This window comes from Cajanus cajan, chromosome 4, assembly GCF_000230855.2.
Source record: "Cajanus cajan strain Asha chromosome 4, NIPB_CcT2T_4, whole genome shotgun sequence".
Classification (NCBI taxonomy): Eukaryota; Viridiplantae; Streptophyta; class Magnoliopsida; order Fabales; family Fabaceae; genus Cajanus; species Cajanus cajan.
In genome coordinates this window covers 78,980,932-78,994,776 of record NC_138520.1, presented here as the reverse complement: position 1 = coordinate 78,994,776, position 13,845 = coordinate 78,980,932, and the positions used below count along the sequence as shown (strand labels likewise).

The following is a 13,845-nucleotide window of genomic DNA, read 5'->3' as shown; positions in this document are numbered from 1 at the left end:
AATGAACATACCTTTTCTAATATATTCTCATTCTCTTCTTGTAGCATATCAAGCTGCAATATCAGTATGAATCAGCTTCAACAGTTTCCAAAATTGTTTAGAAAAAATATGTTCACATCTTCAGATGTTAGCAATTCAAACAACAACGAATGGATTTCACCATGACTTTCATTTTCCCAAGCACATTAAGCAGCCAAGACTAATTAATTTATTTGACATAAGAAGATAATTTATTTGACATAAGAAGATAATTTATTTGAGAACGAAAGTGATTTGAATATAAAAGGTTAAAGGATAAAATATACTCAATAAAGGCAAAACAACAGGGAAAAACAGAGACAAAGAAAAGGAATTACAGAGAAAATAAAACTAGTTTAGTCAACGAGCATTTTTTTTTATGATTATAGTTAATGACCATTTAAGAAAACAAAAAAAGAAAAACCCAACATCTACTAAATAATTTGCAGCAACAGGAATCAAAATATTATAATCTCTACCAAATTAAAAAGTAAGATTGCTCAAAAATCAGACAGCCTGGCAAAATCAACATTTGACTAAATTCATGCAACAATCTAATATAATAAAGGTTAAAATATTTTTTGTCCCTATAGTTTCACTCACTTCACCTTTTATTCCCTATAGTTTAAATTAGACATTTTTAATCTTTATACTTATCTTTTTCAATCATTTTTAACCCTATAGTTTAAGAACCTAATTTAGAGTAATTCTAATAAAATAAATTTGAGATCAAATACAAAAAGTTAAATTAATATCTTTATCACGTCAACAAAAAAGACATTACAAAAAACAAATAATGATAGGGATTAAAAGAATTAAAAACTGCAAGTATAGAAAAAGAGTACCTTGTAATTTGTTCAAGAATATAAAAAAAATGGAATATAAAAAGAGTACCTTGTAATTTGTTCAAGAATATAAAAAAATGGAAATAATTTAACAAAAAATTGATCGCATGCATGTTTGGTTTGGAATATAAAGTTAGTTCCTGAGGTTTACTAAGTTCCTGAGGTTTACTAAGTTGATCCTATGTTGTCTAGTATGCTCACTCTTCAAACACAACGTTCTCACCACTACATTGAGAAGAAATTAGAGTATGTACGTAATATAACTCATACAAGATACATATTTTACAGTTTAGACCCTTAATTAGGTGGTTTTGATAGAACATTAAACATGTAAAAACATTATAAAAAAAAAAGTGCTAATATAGTCCAAACCTTCTGGTAGCTGAAAACCCACATCTATTTGTTGTGGAATTACTATATAATTATTTAAACTAAAAGCCAAGTCCTGAAATTATACAGAAAACGTCCTTTTCATACAGCAAAAAAGATATAAAATCTATATTTCTTTCTAAATAAAATTTAAATGAAAGACATCAAACATTATACAGGTATAGAGAAGCCAAACACAGTATATAATTTAATCTCTCAATATCAGACTAATAGTCAGAAGTAAACTAGAGCCTACATTGATTTGTTTGTCTATAATATAATGCACTTCTTAAATTCAAAACCATCACTTCTATAACATAGAAAATAATTACCAGAGTTCTTGTGAACAGCCACAAAAATATTATGTTCAAGATGCCGGTCAAAGCAGAAAACATTGTTGCAAATCCTACTCGTGTGAATAGAAATGTACTTGGGAAAGGTAGAGCCACTCTGTCCCTGACTGATCTCAATTTGTTGAAGCGAGCCATCTAACGTAACAATGGAAAACCTACACCACAAAGAGTACCAACATCTGAAACTAACATCCATCTCCCTTGACAAGTAGTTCTCAACAATAAACATTGTTTTGGACCGTGAAATCAGTGACAAACTAATCACATTCTCCATTCCTTGTACAGTATATCAGAACGCAGAAAAAGGAAAGAAACTTACAGGTAAGACTCGCGTGTATCCAAATCAATATCTGAAAATAGGGCAACGATCGAAGAAGAGACTTTCAAATGCTTCTTCGAAAATTCTGCGACAACTTCGCCAGTGAACTTGATAAAATAGAGTTTGTCAGAGTCATCAGCAACTCCAAGCACGTCCTCATCTTCAGACCAAGCTCCTACACTAAACGTACCAAAGCTGGAACCTAACGAACCAATTGCTCATCGCAATCAAATAGCGTTTCCACTTTCCAACACAAGACAAAATTTCAGAGAGTAAATAAATCTCACTGGTGAAAATGGCGCATGGATTCTGATAGTCATCCTCTTTACTCAGAATCGTTATCCGATTTCCTGCGGCAACTGCGACGTGTTTGGCCGTGCCGGAAACAAACAGCGCCAGCAATCTTTTGAGCCTCTTCAGTTGGTTATATTCGGTCCATTTCTCCTTGAGCTGGCTCACGCCTTCACAGTGCAATACACACGAACATCAATTGGATCCAAACAAGCATTGATCGGGATTCGACGAAAGCATAACCGAACTCGTTCGGTGAGTGGAAGAGAAGAGCTAGACGTACCTCGAGAAGAAAGCAGAGACAACAAGGTACCCTTGGCGCTCTCGTTCACCTGAAATCGAACAATGGTTAACGAAAGTGAGGGAACAAGAGCGCGAATCGGAAGAGAAAAGAGAAGAGAGTGTGACCTGTTGTTGGTTCTGGTGTTGAGGAGAGTAATTGGAAGCGTGATGTCGCGTCTCGTAGAGCGGCACCGAATCTCGTTGAAGTTCTTCAGTACCTGGGTCGGGGAGTGGTGGGTCACGGCGCCCTCCACCTCCGCCTTCGACTCCTCCAAGGCCACACCCACGGCCAGGGAGGGGGAGGGGCGCTTCTTCGGGGGGAAATGGCTCACGCTGGTCACCAAACAAACGAAACTTGATGGTGCTTAAGCTTATACAACAATGACGATTCCAGGGCGCGCACAGTTTCTTTGTTCCATGTAATGCATATGGGTAAACGAAAAGCCTGAACCCTAAGCACGAACAAACGAACGAAGCAGAGAGTGGATGCCGAAATTGTAGAAACGGAAAAGGACATTTAAGATCCGTTATCTAGCAATCGATTTTGTATGTATATAACCGATCTTAAAAGTAGTAAAAAAAACATGATTTAAAATCAGTTACATTATCTCGGTTATATTTGAACCGATCTTAAAAGTTATGCCAGACATACCTTTTAAGATCGGTCATATAATAACCGATTTTAAAAGTACTTTTAAAATCGGTTAAATTTTAACCGATTTTAAAAATGTTCATATTATTTACAAAATTGTCACCGCATCACTTTAAAGCTCCGATTTTAAATCTCATTTTTGCACTAGTGAATGTAATATTAAAATCATGTGAAAAATAAAAATAAAATGTTAGAGCATAATATAAAAAAAATAATTATTTGTCTACCCCTTCCACTCTTCTCTCTATGCCTCTAAATTCAATTTCAGGAATTGTTTTAAAAGATCTGATAACTAGTTAAAAGAAAATCATATATCAGGTTAAAATATTTATTATAAGTACAAAATATAATTTATATATTTAAATATGTTTTTATTATAAATTTAAATTATAATATAATTTTTATATTAAAATATTTATTTATTATTTAAATTTTAATTATACAAATTTTTTTATGTATAATACACAAACCAAAATATTAATTTATACATAAAACCACTGGTTCCAAAATTTAAAAATTCTGCAACTGCCCATGCTTCTCTTAGAATACATGAATGAATGTTGTCCCCCTCTCTCCGAGATGTTTTCTGATTTGGGGTTCTTAAAAGGTGTTTCCAAAACGTGGGAGTCTCAGATGCTTGTGTTGGATGGAATGTTAAACATGCAAACTTTATACTTTTTATTTTATTTCCTCAACGCTTTTGATGCCAAAACGAATAATGAGTATAAATAAAAAAACTATGCAAAAAATGTCAATTTCTATGTGTTAGAAGACGTCAAAAGACTATCTTCAGCATATCAAAACGATTCCATGCCAATATTTTAAAATAATCTCTTTTTGGTAAATAACCGGTAAAAAAGGGAAAAATCTAGGGTGCACCCAGTAAATACGTAGTGCATGGATGAACTACCTTAAAATATTATTGAAAAGGTGGTGAATTGAGTTATTACCCTCAGATTTATGAATACTTAATTCAATGGCTGATATCATTCATTAATAACAAAAATATTATTGGAGATTTCGTTGTGAGAGGTTATTATTTTTTTAATATAACTTTTTGGTCCATCTTGCTTCTGGTCTTCTCCAACATGGGCTTAGTGGGTATCTTTAGTTGAGTTCAAAAACTTCTCATGAATATATATATATATAGTATTTATCATTAAAACAGTGATTAATCTTTAGTAAAGACTATATATATACTCACAGGTTATATAAATTAAATGGATAACACATTGTTTGAAAGAAAAAAAGAACACATATTTTCTCATATATGGATACAGTCTTTGAAGTTTAAAGGGCTTCAAATAACTCTTACATAAAATATTAAGAGAATGCTAGCGGAGTTACCCTACCCTCATGCAATGTGTAATAACTAACACATTTTTCATTATTACTATATCATGTTTTTTTCTGTAAACACTTCTAAAAAGAAAAAAATAGAAAGTAAAAATAAAATAATTTTTTTATAAGTTAAAATTAATTTGTTAAAACTCTTTTATATGAGTGTTAATTTGATTTTAACTTATATATGAATCAGTTTTAACTGATAAAAATATATATTTAATATTTAAAAAGATATATATATATATATATATATTAGATAAGATTACATAATTCTCCTTCCCCCAGAACCACCTTGTCGTTGACAATTGAAATAGACAGCTGCAACTGGTAATCCAAGATTGTAAAACTCTGCAAAATCTCTAGTGATGAAATTTTGACGCCATCCTGGTGCAGGTATAGGTTGTCTACACGGTTGACGAAACAACACAAAAATTATACGATGAATCCCTGATGTTGGTTTTGGACTTTCATAGCTCACAACCTCTTCTCCTATATATCAAATCAAATACCATGCTTAATTTATATCAATTTTACTTGTGTTGGATTTTGGACTATTTTTAACATTCTATTTGCCGTTTCAAAGCAAAAAAGTTTTAAATCAATTTTGAAATCGGGTTTTAATCTTTTTTTTAATAAAAATAATGCATATTTTTAATTAACTAATTTTGGACTATTTTTATAATAGGTTTTGGTTTTTTAAAACTTGTTTTCAATTAATAAACCAAATTCAAAATCAGTTTTAAAATAACCCATTTTTCTCCATAAGCCAAATTAAAAAAAATCGATTTAGTTATAATGTTAAGGAGGATAGATTTATTTATTTTGAATAGCAAGTAGCGTGTATATAATAAAGTTATACCCATGCAAATAATTAATAAAAGGGTTACAGAGAAAGAAAAAAAAAGTTGTGTACGTACCAAAGGTTGCCCCTGTAGTCGCTGGAATATTGGTTACCAACCTAAGCATCCATTGAAGAAAAGAAGGAAAAAAAAAAAGGTTATAATATTTGACTTATTGTTATATATATATATATATATTCATTAATTTTCATTTTTGTTCTTTATTTTTTTTAATCTAACAGTAATACTTATTAGAACTGTTAGATTAAATAAAATGAAAGAGTGAAGATGAAGAGTGAATTTATATATATGGATGCGTAATAAGTAAGGTGTTAATAAAGAGAGGAAAAAAAATTTAGACCATACAACGATATATGAATGATTAATATTAAATTACTAAGTCATCTGATTTATTTTAGGTGATAAAATAATGTGTGTATGTGTGTGAGTTGAATCATATCAAATTCAAGATTTTTTCCTAAAAACGTGGTTAACCTAAGCCCATTCCCTTTCCATGGTCATTTTCAAGAAGACATATTTCTGGAAGTTATCTAGCAATAAGTCAGAGGGAGGCACACGTTTCCATTTTCAGGCAACTAAATAAAAGAAGGATATTGCATGTAACTGGGAGAGGAAGCACAAAAATCAAAATGCATGTCTTTTAGTGTGTTTATGAAGGTATCGATCATTTGGCTTGTATTTTCTGTATTTAGATTCTGGAGTTACCGAATATTAGAGCATCAATTCGGTAATCCAAACTTAAAAATATTTTTTAGAGTTTCTAAATTAAAAATACTCTTTATTTTCACTAAAGAAACTTTCGAATGTACTTCTAATTTGTATCTAAGTAGATTATAATTTAATTAACATTTGAACATCCATGTATTTATATTTGGATAAGCTTATTTATTTTATTACTTATTTATTTTATCATTCTCTTTTTTGTGTTTCGAGATCTATTGCAAATTAACATTGAGTAGATTTTCATCAATGAGTTGTGAAAATTAACCATAAACACAACATCAAAAAGACTTTTGACTACTTGTTAAGTAATATGAGTAGGTTAAAATACGTGGAGAATGTCATCAATAAACAATAAATTAATCATATAAGTGAATTTGACATTATATCTGAACGCAAAATCTTAAGATTTCTAATTTATGATATAAAGTGTGTGTGTGATATAAGACTTTATATTCTAACTTGCATTCTAACAATATCTTATATGCAATTTGTATGATAGATTATTTGAATAGTTACAACCTTGATAATTTTTTTCCTCAATTTTATGTATAATTTTATTATTTTTTGAGAGCATGTGCATGTGCATTTCTTAATCATTCTATATGTGTAATATCTTAAACTATTTTTGAATCATTAGGTTGATCTAGTGGTTAGAATTTGGATAGTATGTATAAAGTCACAAATTTTAATTTTATTGCCACTAGTATACACCAATAAATTTTTTTTAATACTTCCTCCAATATCTTAAGAATGCAACATATATAGATATAGGTCATACAATCATATATGAATCATCAAGATTAAAAATTAAACATGACTACTTAAAAAAGTCATGTGTATCTATATTTTAATAACTCTTTAAATAAGATTTAATGATCTACCCTAATTATTTTTTTCTCGCACTAACCAAGAGTTTATATATAAAATATCTAGTGAGAAGAGTTCTCATTTTAAGGATGAGACTTAAAAATTTGGATCATACAATCATACATGGATAGTCGAGATTAAAACTTAATTATTAGTGACCAAATATAATCCTTTAAAGGTCATGTTCATTAACCAAAGAGTTGGATACAAGTGGTTAATATGTTAAATTCAAGGTCGAATCATTCAGACAATGTCTGAGTTCGATCTTTGTCAAAAATAATATTTGACTAGGTTTTACTTACTTCTTGATCAAAATAGATTAATCTAAAATAAAGTCTTAGAATACTGATACTAAACCAATAAAAAAGATCATGTGCATTTATCTTTTTAATCTTGACCATTCAAATATGATATAATAAGTTACATTTATTGTTTTTACTTCTCACAATAGGCGAGAGTTCTCACCCAATACACACACAATATATTTAATAAGAACAAATTTTCATTTAAACATATATGAGAATGATAAATCGTAAATTATTAGTCATACAATTATACGTGAATGATTAAAATTAAAAGATAAGAGACACATATATAATCATTAAAAGATAGTCATATACATTTATTTTTTTAACTTTGACCACTCATATATGATCTAATAGTTTATATTCATTGTTTTTGTATACTTTAACCCAATACACACAACATATTTAATAAGAAAATTTTTTCATTTAAACATATATGAGAATAGTAAATCATTAATATTGGTCATACAATTATACATGAATGATTAAAATTAAAAGATAATAGACACATGATCACTATAAAAAGGCAATTATATATTTTTATTTTTTAACTTTGACCACTCAAATATGATCTAATAGTTTATATTCATTATTCTTATATACTTTTTATATAAATATATGTAGGATATGAATAAAGAAAAATTTCCCTCAATTAGAGAAGTAACTTGATCCCTTACACACCACACACACATAGGAAGCATACAAAGTGAGAGAAGTGTTTATAATTAATGAAAGGGTGAGAAGAGTAGATCTCAACTATATAACCGTATACAAATGGTTATAATTTGAAGTTATTGACTAAATTAGATTTTTGAGCTCTCTAAATATGTTTTGGTCTCCTCAATTTTAATTTCACAATTCAAATTTTCAACGGGGGAAGGGGGTGGTTAAGACTATTTTTATTGTAATACACTGTTACACACTGTGATTTATTTGTCCTATCGTGAGTCAGCAGCACTCAGAAATGATCCAAAATTACTTAATGACTTCAGTTATTAACTCGTTTATGACTTATATATCTTACACTATAGCTAGCTTATCCAAGCACGTACCAAGAGTCATCCGTAAGATATGAAACAAAAGTGCATGCTTATAATTACAAGAGTTAATATCAGTATAAATCTTTTTAACATTGACAATTAATTATATCTCTTAATTATGTCATGTTAATATTAAAAATAAATGTGTTAACAACTTACCAGTGTAGATATTCCCTCATATTTGGGTCACTTGGGCTTGGTGCATCAGGGTCCACCATGACCTACAACACATCAACCATCGCATAAACTCACCAAACAGCTATAGAGATTTTTTTCTTCACCATCGAGTAAATTAAGAGCTTAAAAACTGGAAATTTATAAATTAGCCGAATAAATTAAAAATGTTTGATAAAACTAATTCTTAAACTCGCTAATAAATGTAAATGACATAAAATAACATGTTTAATTATTTGAAATAAAAAGATATTTGAAATAAATTAATTATGGTAAAAATGAAAAAAAAAAGGTTAGTTAATATTATAAATCAGTTTATTTTCATATTTTCATAAATACTTTGAATAATTTACGAAAATAAGTTAGAAGCTATTAAATAATTCTATGTATCAATCAGTCAAAATAGCTTATAAGCTAATTATATTAACCTTTTAAGTTTATATAATATATTGTCAAACGCACTCTTTATGTATATTCCACTAAACCAAATTATTCATCCCCCATTTTTCATTTTTGAACAACCAAAATGAATATAATTAAACAATTAATACTTAAGCTCCATTACTTATATATAAGTAAATTATTTAAATTTATATGATATTGAAGAAAACTAATTATCAATATATATTTATTTTTTTCTAATATCAATTAATTATGTTTATATTATTCTTTGATTGTAATTTGATATCAAGAATAAATTAGCAAAAAGTTATTAAAAATAAAATCTCAATTAAATACAATATATTTTAGATATAATATGATTAAATAAAAAATAATAATTTAGATTTATTTATATTTTAATCCATCATTGATGTTATTTTTCTTCTTTTATTCACTATAAGAAATATTATATACAATGACAATACAAAAATCTATTTAATATATAATTATAGACAACTTAAATATTAATTTTGAATAAAATTTAACAACATATTTTGTGTTAATATAATCTACACTTATATTTTTTAACAATATATCAACATATAATATATGCATAATTAATGTGATAAAAGTAATTTCTAGTAATAAATAATATGTTATTATAGAATATATGTCACTTCATAAATTTTTTTTTTAATGATTTAAGTCCCAAAGAAGTAGTATATTTGAATTTGAAGAAATATATACCAGGGTGTAAAGGGTCCTGAGGTCATTTCCACCAACCTCGACTCTTGGAGGGTTGATTATTTGGGAGGGTTTGAGCTCAGCACTGTTCATGACATCTTTGTTATTGTTGTAGACAACTCTCATAGAGACAGAACTTGCAAAAGGCTCTAAAACATCTCCTATTACACGTCCAACAACAAGAGGGTTCATTGAGCTAGGCATGGTCAATATGCCTTTATTTTCTCTTGTTGGCTCTTATTAAAATCAGCCAAATGTCCATGCCTTTATATATGCTTTAGTTCTGTGTGAGTTTAGGGAAATGCTGTACTAACAAAATATTCTGATTTTTATCTTTTTCAACTTATTTTCTCTACACTACTAGAAAAGTGTCATTTTTTTGTAAATTTTTCTGCAAAAATATATTTGTAGAAAGTTTTTGCGAAATTTCCTGTAAAAAAATATTCGTAGAAAAATTTTGCCAATTTTCTTGCAAAAAATAATTTACAGATATTTCTTACAAATTTTGCTACAATTTTAACATGGAAAAAAAATTTCCATGGTAAAAATTTGCAGAAAATATTGTAAGAATTTTATTTTGTTTCTTGCAGATTTTCTTGCAAAAATAAATTCGCAAGTAATGTTTACTAAATGGTAGAAAAATTTTGCAAGGAACTTTTCCTGCGGATTTTCCTACAAATTTTAATTTGCAAGAAAAATAAAAAAAAATATTTAAATTCAGAAGTTTAATATTTTAAAAAATCTTCAAGTCCCACATCGATTGAAAATAAAACAATTAAAGAGTATATAAGTTGAGACAACACTTACCTTACAAGTTGAATTATATGATTCAGTGTTAGGATTATAATCTACAATCTTAGAATTTAAAATATTATGTATGAGGCATGAAAATAAAAGTTTATGAATTCTTATAATATATAATTTATAGTAATTTTTTAAATTTTTTCGTAAAAAATATTCCTGCAGAATTTCTTGCAAAAAAATTTCCTGCGAATTTTTTTTGCAGAAAACTTTCCTGCGAATTTTCCTACGATTTTTTTTGCAAGAAAATTTCCTGCAATTTTTTTTTTTTTGCAAGAAACTTTCATGCAAATTTTTTCGCAGGAAAATTTCCTGCAAATTTTAAAATTCACAAAAATATATTATCCACGAAGGTATTACCTGTAAATAAAATTTTGCAAAAAAAATTATAGGAATAATGTTTCCTACAAATTTTTATGAAAAATTCGCAAAAAAATCACATAAAATAAGAGAAATTCTAGTTGTACTATAAGTCGGTGCATCGTTTTGGATGAAAAAAGCAAGAATATGAAATATATAGGAGAGTGTGAATGAAAAAGGAGCATCTTCGAAAATTACAAAAACTTTCTGAAAAGTTTTTTTTTATTCCTTCCATGTATATGCTGTTAGGAAATTCACATTCCTGGTCTTAATCAAATGTGGGCATCACATATATTTAATGGAAAATTCTGTTAAATAAAAAAAAAAAAGATATCGTTCCAAATTATATACTTTCTCCCTCCAAAAATTAATTTTTTAAAAAATAATAAAAAGAAAATTATCAGAAACAATGCAACACAATAATTTTTAAAATATTATTATTAAAATTATAAATATAAAAAAATAATTAATGTTAAGTTAAGTTGCACTTTTGACTTTTGAATTCTTATCTATCTATAATGTTAGTCTTCCTATTTTAAAAGGGATATTTAATTCTTTCATTTTTTAAATATTAAATTTTATTTTTATCGTTAATTTGATATTTATTAATCATTAAATTTTATTTAATAATATGTCACCATTTTGAGTGATATGATATTTTAATAATGTGACATATAAAAATAATTATTATAAATTTTTTATACTTATTTTAATAATGATGGATGGATTCTTATTTTATTAATAAATTTTATTTTTTTATTTTTTATTTTTTATCTATAATTGTTATGTCTTTAAATGTTATATCATTATTTAGCAATTTATCAAAAAAATTATTATTTAAGTATGAATTAACATTAAAATTTAACAATTAACAAATGTTAAATTAGTAGAAAAACTAAAATTTCATATTTTTAAAATTAATTTGAAAGACTAAATATTTTTATTTTAAAATAATATACCAAAATTGTAGATAAATAAAAATAGAAAGACCAAAAATATAATTTAATTTTACTATTATATTAAAAAAAACTAAAATAATACATACTTTAAGTCATTTTTTTTATTACATGATACATGTTATGGGGCAAATGGTAAATTAGAATATTTCGTGAATTAAATTGTTCAAATTTTAAACAACCAATAAAAACATGTACATGTGTATTCGTACAAATTTGTAAAGTAATTTTTTTGTACTAAATAGAAAAATTTGTTATTACAATTACATTATTTAATTTAATGAACTTAATTTTTAAGTGATTTCATTTGGTAAGCCCGTAAACTTTTACAAACCGACGTAGGTTTTGATGAGTGAATATTAGTTTTAATTGATAATACTTCATCTGAACTTATATATAAGTTAAAAAAATTAATTTTAAGTTAGTTAAATTCATTTAATTTAATATTTTTATATATATTTCTTAAAATTAACGTCTTTAATTATATCTATTATAAATAATGTTTTTATTTATTGACTTAGAGTTATTTTTAAAATAATAACGTTAAATATAGTTGAATTAGTTAAAATTTATTAGTTATATATCTTTCGGTCCAAAAAAAAAATTAAGTACATTTTGTTATATAAAGTTTCTGATAAAGTAGGTATGGAATTAATTAGTTATTATTCCCATAAAACCCAACATAGTTTCCTTTCTCTCTATATTGTGAAGAATATTATAGTCAAGGAATTAAGGCATGTTGAGGAAAACTATAAATCGCCCCTTTGTATATCTTGTCCTAGAGAACTTGCAGCACCAACCAATCAATTGTTACGAATTTAGGTATTTATCTAAAACTACAAATCCTATATATCTAAAACTACAAAAACATAATTTGGAAGGTTTGTATGGAAAGTTTTTCTTTTTTCTAATTCACACGTGTTTTAAAATTAACAATCGTGTTAAAAGTAATATAAAAGAAATTTGTTGAATATTACAGTTAATATTTATTATTGTATTTTAGTTCAACGACCATGTTTAGAATTATTCTGTGACAATTATATCTAAAATATGAAAAATCGTGTTCAAAATATAAAATCAAACACGTTATTTTGTGTTCAAAATATGAATTATCACTCTTTCTTTACATATAATTAAAATAATAAAGAATAACTAACTTATTAAATTTTTTTATAAGCAAAATAGAATTAATAAGAGTACAAAGAATACTCTAACTTATATACATAAAGTATTTTAAAAAAATAAATAAATAAAGTTAATACAATTCACATCAACCCAAAAACTCACAAATTAGATGACTTAATTAACTTATATTCAACAAACTTCTCATATCAGTTAACGATTAATGTAAAAAAGACAGGAGAATTAGACCAAGAAAAGAAATCATAATTGAAAGAAAAGAATCATAACTAACTTATCAATTAATTGATATAATTATTGTTCGGATGTAAATTCTAAATGTGACCTATATTATAAATTAAATCATTCTCTAATTTGTATAATAAGTATAATTAAAAAAACTAATACTTATTTAAAAGATAAATTATACCTTTAAAATAAATTTATATAATAATTTGTACATTATTATTATTATTATTACTATTATATATTATATATTATATATTATATATTATATATTATATATCTTTGTTATGTCATTTATTATATTTATTAATTATGAAAAATACAAAAAAAATTGTAAAAATTGATGTATAAATTATTATGCGTGAATTATAATTCAATAAAAAAAATATGGAAACCTTTTAAGTTTTTATTGAATAAACATAAAAGAAGAATAAGTGGTTTTAATTTGGCCGTTCTGTTGGTGCCAAGTTTTTGATTGCATGCATGCATAAATGTGTTAGGGGATAATTAATGTGTGATTTTTCATATTAACAATTTTTGTCGGTAACAACCAAGAACCATGTATTGTTGCGTGTTTTAGTCCACTACATTGGATGAAAAGATTCAAGATTGAAGAACAAAGGCCAAAAAGCTAAGAACAATAGTATGAATATAGAAATAAAAATCCAATTCATTTTTTTAGAATAAAAGATGAGAAATAGTCAAATAAGGTGAATCTATTATATCTTTATCGACATATTGAAAGAATGAACGCTTTTGTATAGTTTTATTTTCGTGGCCCGCACAAAATTGTTAT

At 26.4% G+C, this 13,845-nt stretch overlaps 1 protein-coding gene and 1 long non-coding RNA gene across 2 annotated transcripts; both read right to left on the bottom strand.

The window, feature by feature from the left end:
* Positions 1–216: 216 nt before the first annotated feature.
* Positions 217–4,001, bottom strand: LOC109790604 (uncharacterized). The gene is made up of 3 exons (XR_014433532.1): positions 2,192–4,001; positions 1,905–2,106; positions 217–1,740 (listed from the first exon to the last, which is right to left on the bottom strand). It is a non-coding gene; the product is annotated as an uncharacterized LOC109790604 (long non-coding RNA).
* A 379-nt stretch (positions 4,002–4,380) lies between these two features.
* LOC109802865 (protein FLOWERING LOCUS T 1) lies at positions 4,381–9,794 on the bottom strand. Its single transcript, XM_020364272.3, has 4 exons — positions 9,571–9,794; positions 8,428–8,489; positions 5,391–5,431; positions 4,381–4,962 (listed from the first exon to the last, which is right to left on the bottom strand). The coding sequence occupies exons 1-4, from the start codon at positions 9,769–9,771 to the stop codon at positions 4,736–4,738; spliced, it is 531 nt and encodes a 176-aa protein (XP_020219861.1). The 5' UTR covers positions 9,772–9,794; the 3' UTR covers positions 4,381–4,735.
* Positions 9,795–13,845: the final 4,051 nt, after the last annotated feature.

Bases quoted from the DNA above. Each gene is read 5' to 3' on its own strand.
- LOC109802865 (XM_020364272.3), bottom strand. From the start codon at position 9,771: ATGCCTAGCTCAATGAACCCTCTTGTTGTTGGACGTGTAATAGGAGAT. The intron at 8,490-9,570 runs GTATATATTTCT...GATGTGTTGTAG, and splicing joins TCAGGACCCTTTACACCCTG to GTCATGGTGGACCCTGATGC. The intron at 5,432-8,427 runs GTAAGTTGTTAA...ATGGATGCTTAG, and splicing joins ATGAGGGAATATCTACACTG to GTTGGTAACCAATATTCCAG.